Source organism: Lathamus discolor, chromosome 1 (genome assembly GCF_037157495.1).
Source record: "Lathamus discolor isolate bLatDis1 chromosome 1, bLatDis1.hap1, whole genome shotgun sequence".
NCBI lineage: Eukaryota > Metazoa > Chordata > Aves > Psittaciformes > Psittacidae > Lathamus > Lathamus discolor.
This window is the reverse complement of record NC_088884.1, coordinates 8,593,790-8,619,635: the sequence shown is the minus strand read 5'-3', so window position 1 is coordinate 8,619,635 and position 25,846 is coordinate 8,593,790. Positions and strand designations below refer to the sequence as shown.

The window sequence follows — 25,846 nt, the reverse complement described above, 5'->3', positions numbered from 1 at the left end:
ATTCAAGGACCGCTTCTTCCAAGCTCAGGATCGGAGCGTCCCAATGAGTAGGAAGTCAAGTAAGGGATCTAGGAGACCGGCGTGGTTAAACAAGGAGCTGCTGGGCAAACTCAAGTGGAAAAGGAGAATCTATGGATTATGGAAGGAGGGGCTGGCCGCTTGGGAGGAATATAGGACAGTTGTTAGAGGATGTAGGGAGGCAATTAGGACAGCTAAGGCCTCCTTGGAACTCAATCTTGCTAGTCGGGTTAAAGACAATAGAAAGGGCTTCTTCAAATACATAGCAAATAAAACTAAAACAAGAGGCAATATAGGCCCACTGCTGAACGAAGTGGGTACCCTGGAGACAGAGGATATAAAGAAGGCAGAGGTGCTGAATGCCTTCTTTGCCTCTGTCTTTACTCCTGCAGACTCTCCCCGAGGGCCCCGGATTTCTATAGCCCCAGAAGGAGTCAGGACAAAGGAGGAGTTTGCTTTGGTAGATGAGGATTGGGTTAGGGATCAGCTATGCAAACTGGACATCTGTAAATCGATGGGTCCGGATGGAATGCACCCACGGGTGCTGAGGGAGCTGGCGGAGGTCATTGCTAGGCCACTTTCCATCATCTTTGGTAAGTCGTGGGAAACGGGCGAGGTGCCTGAGGATTGGCGGATGGCAAAGGTCACACCAATCTATAAGAAGGGCAAGAAGGAGGACCCGGGTAATTATAGACCGGTCAGCCTTACCTCCATCCCTGGAAAGATGATGGAACAACTTATTCTTGACTCCATCACTAGGCATATCAAGGATGAGGGGGTCATTAAGAACAGCCAACATGGTTTTATGAGGGGGAAGTCATGTATGACCAACCTTATAGCCTTCTATGAGGAAGTGACTAGGTGGAGGGATGATGGTAGAGCGGTAGATGTGGTTTTTCTTGATTTCAGTAAGGCATTTGATACTGTCTCCCACAGCATCCTCATAGATAAGCTGAGGAAGTGTGGGCTTGACGATCAAGTAGTGAGGTGGATCGAGAACTGGTTGAAAGGAAGAAGGCAGAGAGTTGTGGTCAATGGCGCAGAATCTAGCTGGAGGTCTGTGACTAGTGGAGTTCCTCAGGGGTCGGTGCTAGGACCGGTGCTGTTTAATATTTTCATCAATGACCTGGATGAGGGAACTGAGTGCACCCTCAGCAAGTTTGCTGATGACACAAAACTGGGAGGAGTGGCTGACACACCAGAGGACTGTGCTGCCATTCAGCGAGACCTGGACAGGCTGGAGAGTTGGGCGGGGAGAAACTTGATGAAATTTAACAAGGGCAAGTGTAGAGTCTTGCATCTGGGGAAGAACAACCCCATGTACCAGTACAGGTTGGGGGTTGACCTGCTGGAAAGTAGTGAAGGGGAAAGGGACCTGGGGGTCCTGGTGGATAGGAGGATGACCATGAGCCAGCAATGTGCTCTTGTGGCCAAGAAGGCAAATGGCATCTTAGGGTGCATTAGAAAGGGAGTGGTTAGTAGGTCAAGAGAGGTTCTCCTCCCCCTCTACTCAGCCTTGGTGAGGCCGCATCTGGAATATTGCGTCCAGTTCTGGGCCCCTCTGTTCAAGAAGGACAGGGAATTGCTTGAAGGAGTCCAGCGCAGAGCCACAAAGATGATTAAGGGAGTGGAACATCTCCCTTATGAGGAGAGGCTGAGGGAGCTGGGTCTCTTTAGCTTGCAAAAGAGGAGACTGAGGGGTGACCTCATCAATGTTTACAAATATGTGAAGGGTAGGTGTCAGGATGATGGAGCTAGGCTTTTTTCAGTGATATCCAGTGACAGGACAAGGGGCAATGGGTGTAAACTGGAACATAGGAAGTTCCACGTTAACATCAGGAAGAACTTCTTTACTGTAAGAGTGACGGAGCACTGGAACAGGCTGCCCAGGGGGGTTGTGGAGTCTCCTACACTGGAGATATTCAAGGCCCGCCTGGACAAGTTCCTGTGTGATGTACTGTAGGTTACCCTGCTCTTGCAGGGGGGTTGGACTAGATGATCTTTTTAGGTCCCTTCCAACCCTTGGGATTCTGTGATTCTGTGATTCAGTCAACTGCTAAGGGAAGTCTCATGGGAAAGTGTACTAGGCGGTAAAGGGGCTCAAGATAGTTGGTTAGCATTCAAGGACCGCTTCTTCCAAGCTCAGGATCGGAGCGTCCCAATGAGTAGGAAGTCAAGTAAGGGATCTAGGAGACCGGCGTGGTTAAACAAGGAGCTGCTGGGCAAACTCAAGTGGAAAAGGAGAATCTATGGATTATGGAAGGAGGGGCTGGCCGCTTGGGAGGAATATAGGACAGTTGTTAGAGGATGTAGGGAGGCAATTAGGACAGCTAAGGCCTCCTTGGAACTCAATCTTGCTAGTTGGGTTAAAGACAATAGAAAGGGCTTCTTCAAATACATAGCAAATAAAACTAAAACAAGAGGCAATATAGGCCCACTGCTGAACGAAGTGGGTACCCTGGAGACAGAGGATATAAAGAAGGCAGAGGTGCTGAATGCCTTCTTTGCCTCTGTCTTTACTCCTGCAGACTCTCCCCGAGGGCCCGGATTTCTATAGCCCCAGAAGGAGTCAGGACAAAGGAGGAGTTTGCTTTGGTAGATGAGGATTGGGTTAGGGATCAGCTATGCAAACTGGACATCTGTAAATCGATGGGTCCGGATGGAATGCACCCACGGGTGCTGAGGGAGCTGGCGGAGGTCATTGCTAGGCCACTCTCCATCATCTTTGGTAAGTCGTGGGAAACGGGCGAGGTGCCTGAGGATTGGCGGATGGCAAAGGTCACACCAATCTATAAGAAGGGCAAGAAGGAGGACCCGGGTAATTATAGACCGGTCAGCCTTACCTCCATCCCTGGAAAGATGATGGAACAACTTATTCTTGACTCCATCACTAGGCATATCAAGGATGAGGGGGTCATTAAGAACAGCCAACATGGTTTTATGAGGGGGAAGTCATGTATGACCAACCTTATAGCCTTCTATGAGGAAGTGACTAGGTGGAGGGATGATGGTAGAGCGGTAGATGTGGTTTTTCTTGATTTCAGTAAGGCATTTGATACTGTCTCCCACAGCATCCTCATAGATAAGCTGAGGAAGTGTGGGCTTGACGATCAAGTAGTGAGGTGGATCGAGAACTGGTTGAAAGGAAGAAGGCAGAGAGTTGTGGTCAATGGCGCAGAATCTAGCTGGAGGTCTGTGACTAGTGGAGTTCCTCAGGGGTCGGTGCTGGGACCGGTGCTGTTTAATATTTTCATCAATGACCTGGATGAGGGAACTGAGTGCACCCTCAGCAAGTTTGCTGATGACACAAAACTGGGAGGAGTGGCTGACACACCAGAGGACTGTGCTGCCATTCAGCGAGACCTGGACAGGCTGGAGAGTTGGGCGGGGAGAAACTTGATGAAATTTAACAAGGGCAAGTGTAGAGTCTTGCATCTGGGGAAGAACAACCCCATGTACCAGTACAGGTTGGGGGTTGACCTGCTGGAAAGTAGTGAAGGGGAAAGGGACCTGGGGGTCCTGGTGGATAGGAGGATGACCATGAGCCAGCAATGTGCTCTTGTGGCCAAGAAGGCAAATGGCATCTTAGGGTGCATTAGAAAGGGAGTGGTTAGTAGGTCAAGAGAGGTTCTCCTTCCCCTCTACTCAGCCTTGGTGAGGCCGCATCTGGAATATTGCGTCCAGTTCTGGGCCCCTCTGTTCAAGAAGGACAGGGAATTGCTTGAAGGAGTCCAGCGCAGAGCCACAAAGATGATTAAGGGAGTGGAACATCTCCCTTATGAGGAGAGGCTGAGGGAGCTGGGTCTCTTTAGCTTGCAAAAGAGGAGACTGAGGGGTGACCTCATCAATGTTTACAAATATGTGAAGGGTAGGTGTCAGGATGATGGAGCTAGGCTTTTTTCAGTGATATCCAGTGATAGGACAAGGGGCAATGGGTGTAAACTGGAACATAGGAAGTTCCACGTTAACATCAGGAAGAACTTCTTTACTGTAAGAGTGACAGAGCACTGGAACAGGCTGCCCAGGGGGGTTGTGGAGTCTCCTACACTGGAGATATTCAAGGCCCGCCTGGACAAGTTCCTGTGTGATGTACTGTAGGTTACCCTGCTCTTGCAGGGGGGTTGGACTAGATGATCTTTTTAGGTCCCTTCCAACCCTTGGGATTCTGTGATTCTGTGATTAGACTATATGAATTGTTCTGTAGCTGGATAATGTCAGCATCATTATTTCAGTGTTAAGATAAAAATTAAGCAATGTGTCAGGCCACAAAATATTAGTCTTTGAAAACATTACACACCTGAATCTGATAAGCAGGCCTGTTAGTAAATATGGCATTGAAGACCAGTTTCTGTAGACTGGCATATATACTTTGGGGATGGGTGCTCTAGTTATTACTTTGATTTGCTTCTCATGACTTCATGTGTCATTGATGTACCTATGAAATGTCATGGATGCACAGATGTGCCTTTAAGGTGAAACTGGCAAACTCATGGCTTTTTTTGACCTTGTTTCCATTTTAACAGAAACTTTAGTAAATAATAGAAGTCGTAACAAGTGTCTGGAAAAAAAAAGTGACTAGGTTTCTTTGTAATGACTTGGCTGACATCAGGTTGTTCCTCTGTAGAAATTCAGAAACCTGGATGTGTTTAAAATAGCTTTGTGGTGTTATTTGGAATCTGTTATGAATTAAGTATTTGCATTTGAAAGTTAATAAATGTGTTTTCCACTTCCGTTTTAATGGGATAGGTGAAACTGGTATAAACACTTCTTTTTTGTTTTAACACTAACAGTTGATAATAATGTGGTCTATTGCAGTAGATTAAAATGGTTTCTAAATTATTTTTCATGTCTCTAAAGCCCATGTTTATACTGGAATTAGATTTGACCCTTATGAAAAACAGCAGCAGAAGAAAATATTCTGCTTATCTCCATGGTTAGATCCTAGCTCATGTTATTTTTGGCAATAGAGAATTAATTACAGTTTGCTTTCCTCAATTTGCTTTCCTCAAATCAGCAACTTCACTAAAAACAGTTGGGGACACATATGTAATACCCAAATTTAGCCACTATGTATTTGAAATGTAAATCAAATAACTCGTTTTCTGAGATAACTTGGTATTAGGTTCTAGTTAATTTGACTAACAATGCTAAAAGGAATATAGATAGTGTAAAGAATACATAGGCTTAATGTTTTTAAACTCATTAATGACTTTCTTTTATAGATATTGAGGCTGGTTTTCTATCTAGAAGATAAGTGTTTTCATCTGCTATACATCTCAGTTGCATTGCAGCCTTTATCTTCACTAACTCATTTTGCCTTTAAATTTTGTGCAGTTAAACAGTCAGCAATGACCAGGTGTCTTGCAGTGGTTATGTATACAGTTCAACTTTTATGTATTAGGAAGAACTTCAATTTAAATGAGGCTTCTTTTTTTTATTGTGGAAGCACTTGGGATAGCTTTCTAGGAATGCAACTCTTCAGAATACACTCATGCTAACAAACTGCCTGCAATCTGCTAGATGCTAGGAAAGCCCATTTGTCAGGCTTAGCAGAAATGGTGGATGGCAGTACAGAAAAATAAAATTAGTATGTAATTTCATTGTGTAATTGGTAATGAATCGACTTTGACTTCTAACATCATAGTTGGCAGCAGACCTGTGCTGTAGCCAGACAGTATATGGTAAACCATCTTTATAATTATATTTAAAAAAGAGCATCTCGTATACAGCAGAGAAGACGGGGATGTGCACTATCATCTTTGACAGTGTCTGCCAAGATCTGCAGAAACCTGCCATATTGTTAGATTTGTCTGAGCAACTCTAAATTTTGTTCTAACTTCAATTTTGCAGACACTGAGAATACCTCTCAGTCTGAAATACTCGTGTCCTTCTGAGAGCACATGGAAGCTAGCTGTTTCCTCTCTTCTCAAAGTTCTCTCTATTGGACTACCTGTTGCAAGGCAGCATGCTTCTTCTGGAAAATTTGACAGTATGTGGCCAGAGCTGGCGAACACGTTTGAAGACTTTTTGTTCACCAAAAGGTAAAAACAATTTCCTTTCTCTTTTTTTTTTTTCCCCTCTCCTAGAAAATCCCTCTAAGTCATTTGTTCAATAAATGAGTCAATAGAGTTTAGAAAAAAACAGCCTTATCTTTAGAGATATTTGAGATTTGAAACTTAATTAAATGAAGGAAGGAAAAAAGGTAACCAGTCCGTCTGCTTCAAAAAAGTACATTTTTAGGAAGTAGGAAAAGCTTCATTCAAAAGGTAAAATTTCAGAGCAAGAAAGAGCTCAGTTAACCTCAGAATACAAGCCATAGCTTTTCTGACCAGGCCAAGGAATTCTGTATAGATTCCTAAGGAAGTTACTTTGAAAAGTTAACTGATGTGTACTAGATTTGTTCCTTTATTTGTTCTAAACAAAATTGCAACAATATATTTTTTTATTTAAGGTGTACACCAGAAACTGAAAGTATTTCTCTTGAGCTTCATCTTGAAATATTCCATTTACTGTGAATTTTGAAATTACTTTTTACATTGCTGTTCGCTTAGAAGTCTATAGTTTCCTTGCATTTGTTTCTACACAAGATAATTTGACTGCACCTTAATAATTAACCAAGCTTTCTTTATAATACTTGGTGGAAAGTGTAGCTAAATAGTCAGATTCATGACGAGACAGACAGGCAGGTGTGTAGGTACATGCCTCATCTCTCAAGAATGGAACACTGTAGATGTTGGGAGGCTGAGAAAGTCCAGAAGTGAAAAACAATAACAATCAGAGACTTAGACAATCTGATATATGCTTGTTCAACTAAAAGAATGTATCATTAGGAAGGCATGATAAGTCTTAACAATATGGTAAAAGATCACTCGAGAAGAATTTTTATTGTCCCTTGAGAATGGGTAAAAATGGATTTCAGTACAGTAGAAATTATCTAAGACATTAAGGAAACCTTTTATTGTACAGAAGGTCAGGTATTGTAGAAGATTGCTTAGGAGAGGTATGTGTAAGGATCTTTTAGGAGCAGTTTAAGTATATGTAGTAGTATCTTCACATTGAAGGACAATGTAGTATATGAAGAAGTTAATTCCCCGATTTTCTGTATGTATGCTGATTTCAGTAGCAAATTAATCTTTAATAGAAAACAGTAGGGTTCTGTACCTACCACTAACAAGCTGTGTATTTGTGTGTGTATAGCTTTCAAAACCACAAAAATCAGCAACCAAACACAGCTGTATTTACTAATGGTAAGTAAATACCAGGTTGCCCAAAACAGCCAAAAAATAAATACCAATGAAACTTAATTTGAGAGGTACACCCGTTAGTGAAAATGTTTGTAATAATGAATGACTTTGGAATTTCATCAGTGGGGTTACATGACAACTGAACGAAAAACTTTTCTCTTGTTTTGCATTTACTTCAGAGAAGGAAATGTATTATTAAATAGGAGGAATTTAAAATAAAAAAGCTCATCAAGACTACTTAAAAGACACTTTAATCATCCAAGCTCTTGTTTGATGCTTCACTGTTTCTTCCATTTAAAATAATCTTTGCAGGATCTTGTTTGGTTTTGTTTGTACTACTTTTTGCTGTAAATGAATTATTCCTAAATATCCACAAAATAGATGAAACATAGCCATTTTGCATATTATTAGCTTACCCACTCTGGCACTGCTACAGTTTTGGGGTATTAATCATTTATAAATCCAGGGAAGTAAGATTATCACTGATCTTCAGTGTAATTCAAGATAATCTGCTATCATCTGCATGACCTTTTTGGCCAAATATGTTGTCTGTTTTTCTTAATTTACAGTGAGTGATTTATACTTTTCTTGAAAATTGTTCCAACCATAGAAATTACATCTTAATGTGTTGCTTGCTAGAAACAATCACTGTTGCCATCAATTCTAATAGCTTTTGCCAGCTGTCATACATGGGTGAATGTTCTCTGGAGGTAAAGGAAAAATAGTACTCCTGTGAATATTTATGATGCCCTAAAACTTCTCTCTACACTTAAGTGTGGTTTTGCCTCTTTAGAGACCAGAGTGTATTCTATAATTTTACATGCAAAATGTGTTTTTAGGGATCAGTGTTTTATTCAGAATTCAAAATGTTTTTCTCAGAAAATTGATACGAAACTTTCTTGTTCTCTCACTTAGAAGCTTTAAGGTTTGAAAGAATTTCAAATATTAAAAATAGGCTGGTGGTTTCTAGAACCATATGGCTAACACAGGATGATTTGGCCTGTTATTATAGTTAGTGGCCATTATCATTACTCTTTCCCAGCTTGTTATGAGTAGATGATTTTTTTCTCACATAGTTGTACATTCTGTGGCTAGTGAACATCGAGTTTCGGCTTGCTCTGGAGCTTTTTGCACCCACTAATGTCCATCTTCTTCTAAATATCAATCTTCCCAAGTGCATGGTTCTCCTACTTACAATTAGGGCCCTATCCCTTAGTAGCTTTAGGATAGGCAGCCTTTCTGTTCCCTCTATCAGCCAGAGCCTTGTGGTGCTGGAAAATGTTCAAACTAACAAGGGCATATGTCTGCCTCATGCCAGTAGCCAAGACAATTAGTAATAGCAGTCATTTCTCCTTCATCCTCTTCCTCCTCCTCCTCCTCCCCACAATGCTCCTTAAGTGTATGTGTCTCACCGTGATGCAAGGAGGGCTCTAGAGATAGCTGTGGAAGTTCCCCATGTTGAGGTAGTTCTTACCTGATTTCCTTTGGTTAAGTCCTGCAGTTCTGTGCAAGACTGTTTGAAACTAGCCTTGGCATATAGGACAACCTTTCTCTTTTGTGTTAAAATTTACTAAATTGTGTCTTTTTGTCTTCTAGTGGATTGTAATTGCGGTCTAGTCAGTCTCTTACACTTGTAATTGTTCCATTTCCAAGTAAACTAAATTAAGACTTCTAATAGAAAATGTATGTTAATCACAGTGGTGTCTCATTCCAGAGTAATTTGGGAGAATTTATCCACTGTTTTGAAAGTAGCAGCTAAAATTTATTGCAGAGTTGAGGTGCATGTCAGCCTTCAGATTACAGGAGAAGGCAATGGGAATGTACTTTCCAACTGTCCATGTTGATCCTTTATTTTAGGCCAGCTAGGTGATACAAAGACAGGGGGTTTTGGTGTGTTCCCTGATTTATTTGTATTAACGATGAGTAGTGGTTTTTAAAGCTTTTGATGGTACTTGGGGTTTTTTTTTTGTCTATATCGCCAAAACCAAATCACCAAGCCACAGATGAGAAGATGAGACATTAGTGACTTGTAAACTTGACTTAGGTTTAGTGACCCTGCTGGCTGTAACTGTGGCTTACTGCAACTGTGAGTCAGTCACCCGTGGTGGCTTTCCAACTTGCAGATACGCCGTGCAGGACTGGGGGTTTATTAAGTCAGGTACAGAAGTGTACCAGTCTGGCTGCTCCACTGAAGGCCAGCATGGATTGAAACGGTTCTGGAGCGTGAAGACTTTGGAAAACACAATTCAGAAACACCTTAAAAGGCTGTTGGTGAGACAGTAACAGCATTACTCCATTATCTGGCTTTTTACCATTATCCAATATGTCACCTGTTGTGACAGGAATACAGTTAGGTATATTCAGTTACACCTGAATACAGTTAAAACTGAAAATTTACTCTCTTATGCTGGCATTCTGTAATTTTTCTTAAGCGCTCTCCTTCAAGGAAAGGGAAATGTTTTGTCACAAAGATACATTTTTTTTATTTTTTTTTCCTTCACCCCTATATACCTTTTCATACTCCACACTTGCCACTATTTAATATTCCACATGTTCTGTGCTATTATCTGTCCAGGCTTCATGCAAAGCTGGGTAAATATCTTCCTTTTTTATCAGCTCTTCAAACCTTTATTCTTCAAAGCTGACAGCACTTCTGGGATGGTTCTAAATGTGAAACATCTGCATCTCTGTAAAACTTCTTAATGTCTGATTGCAGTTAGTACTCCTAGCAACACCGCATAACAGATTTGGCTAGCTTTTCCCTTTAGCTTTGTTCATTAAAACATCCCAGTGCATATTGTCTCATTTTTGTATGCACGTTCTCCAAGTTTCTCCCTGGCTGAGGAGAGAGTAGAAAGATAAAACTATTTCACTGATGTTCTAAATATTTTTATCAACACTTTAAACATCAGTCTAACTTGTAATTCTAATCACTGTGGGCCTAGAAATTGCATGTGTAAATAGCCTAATATTGCTTCCACCAGTGAAACTGGGTTGGCATTAGTTAGGCAAGTGATCACTGTGGTTAGAAACTCTGTGAATCTCTGTGTTTTGAATAGTGAATTTCCTCTGCATGGTCTTGCCTCTGTCTTTTGGACAGGAACAAGATTGTAAGCCAGCTATGGGGCTGAATGAGAGGGGGTGCCCACTGATGTTTAAAAAGTACAAAGCACAGCAGAAATGGTCTCTGTGGCTTTGTACGTCAAAAAAAATCAGATATAGTAAAGAGAGCCCAGGTAATGAAAATGTTACTGTCATAGAGCATTAACAACTTCCAAGCAATAAGAAGTTTCAGACTGTGGTTTTTTTTCTTTCTTAAAGCATGCTGCAGCTGAGCAGGCTCAATAAGCTTGGGTTCTATTATAAATCAAAATGACATTTAAAAATTAATATATTTCATGTAACTTAATTTACACAAAATTGTCTTCTAGTAAGGGGCTGGTCTGTTTATTATTTCATATCATTCTTCTTTCCCAGAGGCTTTTATGGAAGCATGTCAAGCCATTATAGAAAATAAAATCCAACAAATGTGTGTGTATATATAATTTACTAGAGCAGAAGTCTGTGCTCACATGAGGGAATTAAATCAATACTCTCCAAAAAGATGCTTCAGAGCAGAGTGTTGCTGTGTGCAGCAGGCCTCTGGGTGGCTGTTAGCTCTTTGTTGCTATGCTCTAAAGCCCTCCCTAGACATTGGGCAGCGGTTGGGAGCTCTATACCTAGGAAAGCCTGCACATAGGAGCACACTGCATCATTCTGCTTCTTAGCTTCCCCAGCTCTTGATCCTTCTTGTACAGTGTGGCTGTACAGCATCTGACCAGCAAAGCTTTTGGTCTCTAGGTAGGTATTTCATAGAATCATAGAATAGTTAGGGTTGGAAAGGACCTCAAGATCATCCAGTTCCAACCCCCCCTTCCATGGGCAGGGACACCTCACACTAAACCATCTCACCCAAGGCTTCGTCCAACCTGGCCTTGAACACTGCCAGGGATGGAGCATTCATAGCTTCCCTGGGCAACCTATTCCAGTGCCTCACCACCCTAACAGGAAAGAATTTCCTCGTTATATCCAATCTAAACTTCCCCTGTTTAAGTTTTAACCCATTACCCCTTGTCCTGTTACTACAGTCCCTGATGAAGAGTCCCTCCCCAGCATCCTTATAAGCCCCCTTCAGATACTGGCAGGCTGCTATGAGGTCCCCACGCAGCCTTCTCTTCTCCAGGCTGAACAGCCCCAACTTCCTCAGCCTGTCTTCATACGGGAGGTGCTCCACTCCCTGATCATCCTCATGGCCTCCTCTGGACTTGTTCCAGCGGTTCCATGTCCTTTTTATGTTGAGGACACCAGAACTGCACACAATGCTCCAGGTGAGGTCTCACAAGAGCAGAGTAGAGGGGCAGGATCACCTCCTTCGACCTGCTGGTCACGCTCCTTTTGATGCAGCCCAGGATACGGCTGGCTTTCTGGGCTGCAAGCGCACACTGCAGCCAGCTCCTGTTCATTTTCTCATTGACCAGCACCCCCAAGTCCTTCTCTGCAGGGCCACTCTGAATCTCTTCTTTGCCCAATCTGTAGCTGTGCCTGGGATTGCTCCGACCCTTTCATATAGACACGTTACAAAAATTATTTACTTGGGAGTAATTTGCTACATGAACAAGTATGTAGCATGATCTGTAGCATATGTGGCAGATCAGATCTGGATGACTGGACAGAGAGGTCTTAACACCTCTTTAAAGAACACCTCAGCTCAGAAGGACAGTCAGTTGCAAATTAGGAAATGTCAGAATGAAAGCTTCCCATGTATTTCAACGTGACCTGCCTTCACATGCATCATAATAGTTTACATTACTAAAGGCGTTGCACAGGTAACTTCTTTATGTGTTACGAAGGGTATTGACTGAACAGCTACTTCATATTTTATTGTTTTCAACAGGTAACTCCAAGTTTCTCAATGCCTAACACACAAACCAATAATAAATACAGTATTTTGTATTTTCTTCTTTAGGTTTTTCTAGTCATACATGTAACACTGGAGTGACAGTTGTGAAGTTATCTACATAAAGTCTTTTTGAGGAAGGGGGATACATTTATTTTATAAGCAGGAACATTGATACATACTGCCATAATTGTCAATACTGAAAATCAGCTGTAGGTGTGCAGAATGAACTGCAGGTGTCTCACCCAGAAGATGGGGGAGAAAAAAGCCGATCTTGGAAAAACCTTGTTTGTCTTGGTCAGCAATATATAGGGTTATATATGGGATAGCAAACCAAACAGAACTGCTAGCTAAACTGACCAGATTTTAATGAGATTTAGAAGCCTCCAAAGTTTATAGACCTTCCCTTAAAATTTGCAGTAGGATGGAGAAGATAGGCCCAGATGAGTACCCTTATGAGGACAAGGCTGGCACAGGTCCACAGTCATATATTTGGCAGCTGCCTTGCTAGTGAGCATGTGCTTAGTTCACATGTCTGTTGTTTCCTGCCTGTGGGAGATGACAACACAACATGGGGTGGAGGAAAAGCTGGGGGCTGGAGAGGGAGTTTGGAAATAAGGGAAAGGGTGCTTGTCACTACAGTACTGCACAGGTTCTGCTGTTTACAGAACAGCTTGGTTCTTTTGTCAGTCCAGAGTTTTATTCCCTTGCATCTGCCTATTCTGACATAAATTAGGCAGGGAATGTTGTGGTAGATTGACCCTATCATTTTCCTCCTTTTCAATAGTGACCATCCCGTGCACTTAGTCAAATGGTTTCTCTGGAGAAAAAAACCACACTATCATCTATTTTAAGATGCATGATAACACAAAAGCATACACAGTAGCAGCAAGTTAATTCTAATTTAATTCCAATATCTCTAACCATTCAAGTGGACAAATTTCCAAATTGATCCTCAGCTCGAAGATGTTACATAGTTGTTATAAAAAGAGTATATGAAAAGGAAAGAATTTAATATATGAAATTATACTGACACTATGAAGTGCCTTCTCTCTGATTTTTGTTGTTAATGCCACTGGTTATTCCATTAGCTCTAGTAATATGTTATCTTCAGTGCAAATCAGACACTCTGGAGAAACTAACCCGCAAGCCAGTGGTTTTGCAACTGTCTTTAAATTTCAGAGAGACACGGGCACAAGGATTCGAACTTCTGCACTGAGAAAAATGAGAACAGCGTAACTAGGTCAGAACAGACACATATCTAGACCTATCTGCTATTTCTGTTGGATTAGGGGATACCTAGGGAAGAGTACAAAGTGACTACACCGTCATATTTTCATTATATGTTCCTTCAGCCTCCCCATTTACGTTCTTTACATTGAGACATGAACCAGGGTTTATATATGGGGATGTCTAAAAGTTTAACTTGAAAAGCCCATGTCTGATCCAAAACTAAAAACACTGATGTAGGCTCAGACTCATCTAAACAGTTATTGTGATTTTTGCACATACAAGAGAGATTACTTTGAGATGCATATGACAAGTGGTGTTGGTGATGCAAGTCCTTAATCAGGTCCATCAGTTGTAACTATTTTATTTTAGTATTTTACTCCTTTTTACTTTGAATCATTTTTATCCTCATTATTCATCAGATATTACTCTAAAAATGTTAATCATTACCAAGTAGTACCAATTAGATGTATGCAGTAACTTTAAAATGTAATGCATTTTCCCATACTTATCTCCTTACGCATGTTGTAATCTGGAAGTATAACACAGTATGTTTATTTTTAGTACACCTCCTTATAATCTCTCAGTTCAAGAATTTCAGAAGAATGAGAGCATTGATGTTGAGGTAAGGAGACTGTAACAAACATCCTGTCCAACATAATGAGATAGTAACATTCACAGACTGCATTTGGTTCTGAAATAATTATTTTAGTAATTGTTTTAAAACAATTGTTTTACCCATTCGGTGTTTTCTCTGTGATACTGTTTCCTTTTTGAAAATAAGACAAGAAATTCATAAACTCAGAATTCAGCTGCTTCGGGGTTATGCAAAAAGCAGCATACCAAAAACTACTTCTTGTCCACTTGAGTTCAAAATGGTATAAAGTGGCTAAACCAGAATGTATTTCTGCCTCCAACCCATTACCTGATTCTCACTATGGTACTGCCAAGCAGTTACACAGGTAATGGTAAACTATGGAGGAAGCTCAGAGTGCTTTCTGTGTTGAGGGGGACATTCAGTCAGCAATGACATTGTTGCCCTCCAGATGTGCTTTCAATACTGAGGAGCTTGTGCGTAAATGAAGAAACGATGTCCTGTTTGTTCAGTATGGAGACTTCTATAATTGTAAAAGAGATCATTTTTGGTTGGATGGGGTGGAAGAGAATTAAGAGAAGATGATACTTGAATGAAGAGGGACTGGTCCCCTTTCATTCCAGGACAGAGATGAGGCAGACCAGAGAGTAGGGGTACAAAGGGGAAGGAGTTGCAGAGAAGACATGGCAGTATGTGTGGGTTTGATCACATATCATCTCACCAGAGTGACAGCTGGGACACAGAGATTTCTGGATGAAAAGCAGGAGCAGTTCTGCCTGCAGTGAGCAGAACTCTGAGGTCTAATGCATTAATTTATGGAGATGTAAGCCCACTTTGTTCCTGGATGGGAGCATCAAGACAAGGATAGAAAGCATTTCAGTTAATATGCATTGCCTCAAGCTAATTAACTCACTTGTTCTGCTTTGCAGATGTCACATTGTAAGCGTGTGATATATGTGTTAATGTCATAGTGAGGATATTGAATCGGGTGGAGGGAAAGGGAGATTCCCAATGTTAGATATTCTCTTTTCAAAACCATAAATTCAGTTTGAGGAATATACTTCAAATGTCAGTGGAAATCTGAATTAAAACTGCTTCAGAAATTCTGACAAACGTGGTGGGGGGAGAAGGTTTATTGCATCAATTTTAATGCTACATGCAAGAGCATAGTTTTTGGAGACATCTGCAAATTTTAAAAGCTAGCACTGGAAGTTACGAAGTTTCATTAGGCATGTCTCTTGTTTAATGTTTCTGTATTCTTCATTCTAGAATTACAACTTTAATATTCAGAAAACCAATATAAATACATGTAATTTATTTCTAGGTGGTGCAGCTTATCAGCACAGAGATACTGCCATATGCTAATTTTATTCCTAAGGAATTTGTTGGTCAGATAATGACTATGCTCAATAAAGGCTCAATACATTCTCAGTCATCCTCCTTTACAGGTATGGTACGTGAATAACAAAAGATAAAGCACTTAAATCTACGAGAAAGTAATGAAAATGTTAAGAGTACTTATCCTGATAAAGACTTGAAGTTCCATGGCATGCATTCAGTACAGACTGTCTGATATCCAGCTTGTTTTTATAAACTATATTTCATGGAAGTTGCTGAGCATTCCTTGCAGGTTCTTTTTTGTTTTGGATTGTGCAGTACCAAATATTATGATGTAGAACTGGGGTTGCTGGGGTTTTTTTGAACTGATTTCCTGCATTTCGTTATTAAAGCAATGTCAAGTAGGTGACACATTTCTGAATGTGTTGCATATTTTATCTTTTATTTTTGGAACTGCTGTGATTGCAGTGTCACAGCAATACATTCTTAGAATGTATTCTTAGTGTGTGTTCTTATCACTCGCTGTTAATCTTGCTTAATACTAGAGGAGTGGTAACCTTTTTGCAAAATATAATACACTACATGTTGCATTTTGATTGGTTTATTGGCATGCACACTGCACAATTAAATATGGCATTTTACTCTTACAGAAGCCGAAATAGACATTCGAATGAGAGAGGAGTTTTCCAAGGTGTGTTTTGAAACACTGCTCCAGTTTTCATTCAGTAATAAAGTCACAACTCCTCAGGAAGGCTACATCTCTAGAATGGCGCTCTCTGTGCTCTTGAAAAGGTCACAGGATGTATTGCATCGCTACATAGAAGATGAGAGATTGAGTGGCAAATGTCCTCTTCCACGGTATGTACCCTGTCTTTAGGAAATGAAAGGTATTACCAGTACTTTGAGAAGAAGGCTGTGTTCAGAATATCACTCAGTCATCGAAAATGATATTGTGTGTGTGGGGGATGGTAAAGCTTAAAGGCAGGGAAGTGTTTGTGGCAAAGATATTTCAAAGAAAATGTTGATACCAATTTCTGGTTGAAAAAGCTTTAAATAATAATGGTCATGTTCAGTTCTGTTACGTAGACAACAAGAATGTGACTAATTAACATTCAGTTACTGAAACAATGTTTTAATATCTGTAACATAACATTTCTGAAATCTGATTTTCCTTTATTCATATAATCATAGAATCACAGAATAGTTAGGGTTGGAAAGGACCTCAAGATCATCAAGTTCCAACCCCCCTGCCATGGGCAGGGACACCTCACACTAAACCATCCCACTCAAGGCTTCATCCAACCTGGCCTTGAACACTGCCAGGGATGGAGCACTCACAGCCTCCCTGGGCCACCCATTCCAGTGCCTCACCACCCTAACAGGAAAGAATTTCCTCCTTATATCCAATCTGAACTTCCCCTGTGTAAGTTTTAACCCGTTACCCCTTGTCCTGTCACTACAGTCCCTGACAAAGAGTCCCTGCCCAGCATCCCTATAGGCCCCCTTCAGGTACTGGAAGGCTGCTCTGAGGTCCCCACGCAGCCTTCTCTTCTCCAGGCTGAACAGCCCCAACTTCCTCAGCCTGTCTTCATACGGGAGGTGCTTCAGTCCCCTGATCATCCTCGTGGCTTCCTCTGGACTTGTTCCAGCAGTTCCATGTCTAGTTCCATCCCCCTTGCTATGGGCAGGGACACCTCACACTAAACCATCCCACCCAGGGCTTCGTCCAACCTGGCCTTGAATGCTGCCAGGGATGGAGCATTCAGGGATGGAGTATTCTTGAAATAGAAAAATTGAACAAAGTATGAGGGAATCCTTTAAAATGGGAACTTTCCGAAATTTCACTTCTAAAGATTTTTGATCATGGATTATGAAATGGATTATTTTCATGTTACAGTTAATTATGTATGTGAGCATTTTCAGATTGAGATGTGAATTCCATTAGTTTCCAGTATCAAATTTATCCTATCCTAGCTGAGGCAACAGCAGTGGTGATGGGAAACTTAAAGACAAATTAGAACCTTAATCTCCAAGTATCCTTTTTTTTGGTAGGATTTATTGCTGCTGTTTCCATTATGTGGGGTTTTTTTAATGTTGTGTAGGTTTCACAGAAAACTTTTATTCTTGAGACAAAAATAAGTAATTGACTGCATTTTTCCCTTTGTAGGCAACAAGTAACAGAAATCATATTTGTTTTAAAAGCTGTCAGCACTCTCATTGATTCACTTAAAAAAACGCAACCTGAAAATGGTAAGTTACAGTTAAACAGCGTGATTCTAAACCAGGTAATGTGTTATCTGCCACAAAGCCATTTATGCTTTCCTGTAGTAATTTTCACACAAATACGAAGGAGAAGTCTAATCTGTAAGAGTTGGTATTTTGCAATTCTGTGTATATGCAATTCTTCAGATAGACTGAAGAAAGAAAGACCACAGAGTTTTTCCAGTATACATAAAAGTATAAGGTCCTAAGATGTGTTTAATAAAATTGAAAGCTTCAATTCTCAGTGTCTTTTCTTAGATAGAGCTTGGTGTCTTCTGAAAACAAACAAAAAACCTTCTATACAATGTTAACAGAATTCTTAAATATACTTAGTCTTGCTAGATCCCTTTTTCTTCTCATAACACCATTATAGGTCACTATGGATCACTTTGGTATAGCTGCACTTTGCAATTAAAGGGGTGGTATACATGTTAAAAGCCTGGGCAGGCAGTTAAGATACTTTGAACTCATGGTCTTGCTTTCCCTCTTTCTGCTGTAGTACCTCCTGTCACCTGTATTAAGAAAGATACCTTAGCTCACTGATGTCAAAGTAAATGGTTGACAGATGTATTTAAAGGGCTGATTTAAATGGAACGCCTCAATTTCATTTATAGTCATACATCCTGTTCCTTCTGTAAGCTGACCCGCTGTGTGCATAGAGTTCCCACCATAAAACTTAGTCAGGTGTCTTTGTTAAAACAGCTGTGTTGGACTCTGAAACTTTGACAGACTTGCATATACAACTCTCCCTTTACCTCCCTGCTTTTGATACTATGAGGAACAGAAAAGCCTTTCAGTCCTCAAACCAACCAACCAACCAGCCTTTCCAAAAAAACACATGCAGGTGGGTTTCCTGAAAGAGGCAGTGCTGGCCTGAAGCATCACCGAGCAGACAGGTTTATGATCATGTGGTTTTCAAGGTTGATGGAAAAAAAGCTGAGGACAGGACTATGCCAGAATGCGTAAAGCCTTTTGGCTTTTGCCCTGAAGGCAACTGAAGAGCTACTTTGGTGGTCCTTTCTCTTAGAGGGGTAGAATAGCCAACTCGGCTGGACTGTTCCCCACATCCCTCCTCCTGCAATGAGAAATTCTTCACCTGTCCATACACGGCAGTGATTGCCAAACCTCCTATGTAGTTTCTCATGAAGGGAACCACTGGGCAAATTACAGAATCACTTTACTCCCACTTGTAGCTTTTAATAATTTCTTTAAATAAAATTAACACTGTCTGAAATCAGGGGTTTGTTCAGGTAAGGAAGGAAGTGACCTAATAAATAGGATATGTGCTACAATATTTGCTTTCACTTGTTAGGCTAACAAACTTTACCATGGATATTTTTGTGTCTTGGTCCAGGGTTTCTCCTTCTGCCTGCTGTAGCTCTTGTAATCTGGAATGATTTGAAATTAATAGAAAGCCTCATTGCTGACAAGTTTCCAAAAGCAAAATGTGCATCCAATTTTCTGTCAATAGCTGAGAAAAGCAGGCAGAAAACGTACGTGTATTACAGATTTAATAAAAGTATTAGCTTCAGTTTGTCAGTTCTTCATCCAGAAAACACAGTGCATGACTCATGTAGAAATACAGGTGTGTAGCACCATTTTACGGACATCCCATCTGGCTTCCAGCTGCTGCTGCACAAAGAGTATGGCTCTCCTGCAAAAATCCTACATCATATCTGAGAGCCCTGTTACAGATGTCGTAGCATCTCTGTAACACTAGGTACCTATATTTAGATAGCTGAATGTGCCCTTATTTATACAGGTATTGGAAAAATCTGCTGTAAGAATTTGGACAGTAATATGTGATTCAGTCTGTTACTGTCTTCCTTGCAGTTGACGCTAATACGTGGGCACAAGTTATTGCCTTGTACCCAACCTTAGCAGAATGTATCACCTGCTCCTCCTCGGAAGTGCGTTCTGCTCTGAAAGAGGCACTGGTTCCCTTTAAGGACTTCATGCATCCACCAGCATCCAAGGTACAGAATGGAGCGTCTTGACCCCATAAGACTACTTTTTTATTCTTGAAGGAGAAAAAAAGGTATCCAAAAATGTTTGTTCCTGGGTGAAGTTTCTCTGAGGAAATCTCTTGTGACCAGTACTTTGGCAACCAGTGCTGACTGCCTTTTAACTGTACTAACAAGAGCTCAGTAATTCATGAATACAGGCTATATCTCAAAGGTTCCAGAGTGAGTAGCAGTGCAAACCTTTAATAAATTTAACTGAATAGTTGGAATCATTTATAACCTAATGTACTTGCTACAGTATCTTGAAGTGGTGATTGAAAAGTGGGCTTATGTACAGCTTGTTGTGTATGTGTTCATGATGTAATTAAAAATATTTCAATGCAGTCAGATTTATTAGGCTGGTGTTTTGCACCCTTTTTTTGAAGTACGAATTGTACTAAAATTTTATGCAAGATAGTACTGTAACATTCCATATATCTGTAACCAGCCTTTGTAAACAAAGGGAACTGATATACTTGTGTGTATAATAAATGGTACAGTTCTGTATTAAAATAGTTGCATTTATTATTTAAATTATTTTTAAAATGTTGATAATGTTAAATGCTCTAAAACGTGTTTATTATGAATAAGTTGTATGCTTGCATTTTTCCTTACAGTTTGCCTTCTAATTTGCCAGATATGCTCGTTCATATCTGATCATGCTGTTAGTTCTTTTGCTTAATTGAATGTATCTTCTCTGTGGCCATCGGACATCTACCTAAGGGTCATATGACAAAGGAAGCAGTCAGTAGTCTGCCGATCTCAAACTTCACAGTAGTTGAGCTGAAGTAAGTTTGAATACGCAGAAACCCACTGTAGCACTTCAACACTACCATACCTCACTTCAGAATATATTTGTTTCCAAGACATTTGTTCTACTCAACTCTTAACTATTTTTGGAGTTGCAGCCTTGCTTTAAGAAAATAAACCTTATTTGAAGTTTGTCAGCCTCTCTTGACCTTCTTGGCGCAAGTATCAGTCTTTGACTCGTGACCCAGGAAAGGTGATTTCAAATATCTGAAATACTTGGCTGTAATATTTTGTTCAATATTTTTAAGTGCTTTGTTTTGTAATGTCTTTTCAACCCCCAAAAGTTGTTCTAATCTTTTAATTATAAACTGTGTCTGATACAAAACCATGAGAAGTGTATTTTTGAAGATAGTTACTCATTTAGAAGTGCAGTAAAGTTTGTCATTAAGTAAATGTAAATGTTTCACTTCCACGTAATGCACAGTCGAAGCAAACCACTTTTAATAGTATTGGTTTTAAAGTCTGTGACTTAGCACTTAAATTCTAATTTAATTATGATTTCAATAATGTTTCATCTGTATTCACATATTTTTAATCTGTGATGTGAAAGCACAAAGGCCGAATGTAAAGAAGACAGGTGCCTTTCTATGGATTTCAGAATTTCAGAGCATACCTTTAGGTTTTTGTTCCTTAAAGTCTTTTGTAGATATTAAAAGAGATTATCATGCCTAAGAAATGGTATTATTATCTGTTTGCTTTACACTTTCCTGGCTAAAGGGACATTGGTACATGTGAATAGATAAAAAAGTTGTAGGAGCTTCAAGTTGAAGGTGGGATGAAGTGGTCAGGGTTAAAATTACCCTATGGAATAGTGTGATACAAGCCCACCTTTGAATAGCTTGCTCCCAGAAGGCTGCAGTTTATGGTCCTTCTTAAAAGCTTTCTGTTCTGGAGTACCGTCAATGTTAAAGAGGCTTCAAGATCTTCCACTTTTCTCTGTGACCAAAATTGCATGGAACTTAATCATCAATGGTGGGGTAGTTTTTAGAGAACACAGTTTACATTAAGGAAACAAATCCTTCCCATTAATAGAATTTATGTCAAATAATAGCTTTGGAGGAACAATTCCAGTATATGGCAGAACTGGGTCCCACATACAGATAACAGCATCATCTGTACTCTGAAAATGAAAACCTGGCAAGTGCTCTCCTAATTAGTGGAAGAAAGTCAAGGTCTATGAAGTAATTAAAGAAACAAAGTGTAGGACTGGCAAGAAGGGTATTAATTTGGTTTAGAATGTATTATCTTAACCAGGATTTTTGGAAAGAGGTGTATCGACCTGGGTGAGTGTGTTTCTGATTAGTTTCTAACTGGTTTTTCAGTGCTAACACAGGTGCATTCTGTCCAGTGAAGCAAATCTTCAGCAGTATCTGTATTTTAAATGGGGGTGTGTAAGTCTTCCTGACTTCATTGCTCAGACTACCACCTGTGGATATTAATCTTCAAAGAGTTTTGAAATAAACTAACAATGAGCTAATTCTCCTTCCTTTCCTCTTAATTACAAACTAATACCTGCTATTTGAGGCATGTTTTGGACACACAAACTGTGGTTGACCATACTCAAACTGCTTACTGGTATTTTGTATAGTCTGAGAACTAAAAACAAAGCTATTTAGTTTAGAAAAGAGGTTTTTTTGTTGTCTAATTTTGTCTGTCAATAAGAATTACTCCCTATTCTGTGCTTTCCTGTCCAGCATTTAAATATCAGCCTCTTCGATGCAAACAGCATTTTTTAATATTTAAATTTCACATTTTTACACGTTTCTAGTGAGGTAGATGTTGCTCCTGAAGAAATTTAATTTAATGCTACCTACTGAGTAGGCCTGTGTCCAACTTCTTTTCAAGTCTGTAGAGTTGCTTAGTTAGGAGAATTAAAACACATGGGCATTTTCAGACTTGGGGTCTGCATTGTGTCACTGACGTCAGCTGGAAAATAGATACATCTGACTGTATGGAAATAAGTCAGCTGGAAGCTAAAAGATAAACTTACTGAAGGTAACCACAACCTTCACTTTTTTTCTTCTCTCCAACTTTAAAAAAGATGTCCATTGGAAATCCAAAGAGAAAATGTGAGGGTCTTACAGATTATTAGAAGATTCCTATCAAGAATTTGAATTACTGGGGAAACTTCTGTGTCTCAGTGCAGTGGCCATTGCCTTAATGTACACAAAGATATAAGATTCCATAGTAACTCTGATTTAAGGAAAAGGAACAGATGCCTCAAGCTGGGAACTTTTTATAAGTCTTAATTCTTAGAAGTAACGTACAGTAGTTACTTGCTTATCATCAGAGATGCTTATTTAACTGGACATCCATTTGTTCCCTTGTACATGTGCCTGCTTCCCCACCAGATTTACTGATGATCTGTGGAACTTTACTGGACGTTAAGCTACATGAAATACATGGTCAAAGTTATTTGCAAGACCAAACAGGAGCATGTCTGTGAAACTTCAGTAGCTTGCTATCATATCCTGCACATGGGTGTTTTCATTCAGGTTGAGTTGTTTCTTCTTGCCAAACAGCAGACCTTCACATAACCGGGCTTGAACTCTTCAGGCAAGATATTTTCTGATTGCATGGTGACAATGCTAGGGTGTTCCAGCTGTGTCCTTACATAAAGCAGTGAATTCTGCTGTCACCCTCTTCTCTTTTCCAGTTGGCTGGGTTTTTTGGTTTGGTTTGGTTTTGACTTCATGATAATGCAAGAAAAAACAGAATAATTTCATATCGTGGTTGAGACAGAAGCATTTTTCTATAGTACCTCTGTATAGAATCATAGAATAGTTTGGATTGGAAGAGACCTTTAATGGTCATCTGGTCCAACCACCCTGCAATGAGCAGGGACATCTTCAGCTAGATCAGGTTGCTCAGAACCACATCCAGCCTGGCCATGAATGTCTCTGTGCCACTGTACTCATAACATTCTTCTCCCTTTGTTTTTGAAGCTTTACTTGTTCTGACAAAAGAATGTAGATCTGAATCTACAGTTCGCTTCATATGCCCTGCTATTCGTATGAACTAAATTGAGACCTTGCTCACTGTAACAAAATGTGAACCAGCAATTCTAGTTGGGGTTCTTCTGTTCTCTTTTTCACCCTAAACAAATTGTAACATGCATTTTTAGCCTTGTTCTTAATATTGTCCATACAGGTATTTTATGTTTATTTTTCTTGAAAATAGTATTTTGGAAATTTACTATGGGTGAAATAACTATATAGGAATAGAGTAAAAATATTAATATTTGCAGTTTATAAAGTTAGCTTCTACAATCATACAGAATAAATTTTTCATAAGTCCTATTTCTTTAGGCATTGGGCCATGAAAACGAGGTCCATGAAGTTAACACTTTTGTTTATGCAAGCAGTTATGGCTCCTGTAGTAGTTATTTATCCTGTATAAGTGGATGTCTAGTGGGAGACTAAACATTTATCGGGGAAGCAGAGTGAATTGTTACTGCTTGACACCTGTGTCAGCAATGAGATAAAAAAAAGCCCAACTGAAGCATGAATGTCATCTGTCTGTTGAAAAGGTTTATGTGCTATTCCTTTGGACTTCGAGACCGTTTTCACTTGTTCCTAATGTAGCACTATAGAATTCCTTGTTTCTTTGAGATTCCTTTGTGTTACTGTTCAGATCAGAAGGACTTCATGAGCTGCGCACATAAGCAAGAATTCATTGTAACCAGGTAGTTGCTGGTTTCTCCTTGATTTTTGTTTTGTTTTGGTCTGGTTTTTAGCTAAATTTGAAGATAAGTGTTGGTTTGGTTTGGGGTTTTTTCTTTATTTAGCAAGAAAGCAGTCAATTATTTCCAGTCATGAATGTTGCCTGAGCTCTAGAGAACAGTCCTATGATGAACTTTTACCACTAAGAACCACTAATACATACAGAAAATAAAATCATTATTTCCTCTTTCTGTCCTTTGAAGTCACAAAAGGATTAATATAGTTCTTTTCCGTTATAGAAAACTGGTTTGAAAATACACTTTTATTCCAATCGAGTTTTTTTAGGTTTATTTTAACATCTCCTGTTCTTTAGAAACACTTGATTTAAGAACCTGGCTGTTACCATTCAGTGTTACCAATATGAAAAGCCAGGTTTTGAAGCAGCCTTGTCACAGAGAGTACTAAGAATTGGTTGTAAACAGATACAGTAAGAACAGATAATGGAAAAGAATAGTTAAAAATGCTTCACTAGAAGCTGCAGTATTCTAAAAACTTAGCTTAAAAATAAAATAATTTAAAAAGTAACACAACTAATTACAGGATGAGAACCTGAGGGATCTAGACTTGAGCTAATTTAATGTAATACTCAGAATTTCCAGGCTCTGTCCAAGAGCACAGCTCTGCTCCTGGAAAGGAACATGAAAAGCCAATGCTAAACATTTTGACTGTATGAGAATGGCTTTCTTAAAATCAGATTTGCAATGGAAAGCAACCGTTAGCAGAAATGGCCCTACTTACCAGGGGTGCAGAAATTTCAGGAAATAACATATACTGTGTGTATTTTCTGTCCATCTGCTCTAATCTTTCATTCTGTTACTGTTCTCCATGTCACATCTCAGTGGGGAAGGGGAGTATCCCAAAATGTTACAGTTGGTGTACATGTGCATAGTATGTGTATAGTTGTGAAGGAATCGGCTTATGAAAATGTGGCTTGTGTGGTACTAGTGAGTGACATTGTTCTCCCCCCTTAGTTTAGTAAACTGGGATTGTGTTGCTTGAAGAATTCTCAGGAATGCCTTACAGTTCTATTGATAAATTATTCTAAGATAATGTATGCTGTACATTATGAGCATTATGGTTTGATACACAACAAATTTCTCTTAACAAATGGTATTTGTACATGCAGGTGAGATTCAGAATTTTCACCTCTAGCATCTTTAGGTAAAAATGCTTAGGTAGGTACGTAAACTGCTTGAGACTTCACTCACTCCTGCAGCTTACTAAATAACTCTGTCTATTATAAGGCTAACAGGATATGGAAAGTTTTTCCTGGCTGTGGGTTATGAATAAATGTAGTGACTAAGGTCTGTACGGTATTTAGTTTATCTCAGGTCTCAGGAAAGAGCTTCTCAAACAGAACACTTCAGCAGGACCTGTGCACCAGCATATAAACATACTTCCTGGATAATACTTTCCTCACATGAAGGTTCTGTCATATTTTAAGAACTCATCAAATGTATACCTTGTTTCATTGCTGACTTGTACTGTTCAGATTTATGTCATATCCAAAGGATCTGATTGCTCTCTAATTTAGGAGAGACAGTGCTACATCGTCTCGGAACCAGTTGGTGGGATCAAGAATGACTACATCAGCAACAAGTGAGGAAAAAATTTGGATGCTTTAAAACAACCTGTGTAAGAAAGTGAAATTAGATATGAATGATTCTTACAGTAGAGGGAGGACATCA

The 25,846-nt window shown here is 39.7% G+C and overlaps 1 protein-coding gene across 3 annotated transcripts in view; it reads left to right on the top strand.

The window, feature by feature from the left end:
- The window catches only part of MON2 (MON2 homolog, regulator of endosome-to-Golgi trafficking), a 75,780-nt gene extending 55,210 nt beyond the window's left edge, over window positions 1-20,570 (top strand). For all 3 annotated transcript variants that reach the window (XM_065684783.1, XM_065684722.1, XM_065684641.1), the window contains 6 exons: window positions 5,869-6,059; window positions 13,993-14,053; window positions 15,348-15,471; window positions 16,012-16,219; window positions 17,529-17,611; window positions 19,457-20,570. In XM_065684783.1, coding sequence (XP_065540855.1) covers window positions 5,869-6,059; window positions 13,993-14,053; window positions 15,348-15,471; window positions 16,012-16,219; window positions 17,529-17,611; window positions 19,457-19,620 — 831 coding nt within the window. In that variant the 3' untranslated portion in view covers window positions 19,621-20,570. The remainder of the gene's footprint in view (window positions 1-5,868; window positions 6,060-13,992; window positions 14,054-15,347; window positions 15,472-16,011; window positions 16,220-17,528; window positions 17,612-19,456) is intronic.
- The last annotated feature ends 5,276 nt before the right edge of the window (window positions 20,571-25,846 follow it).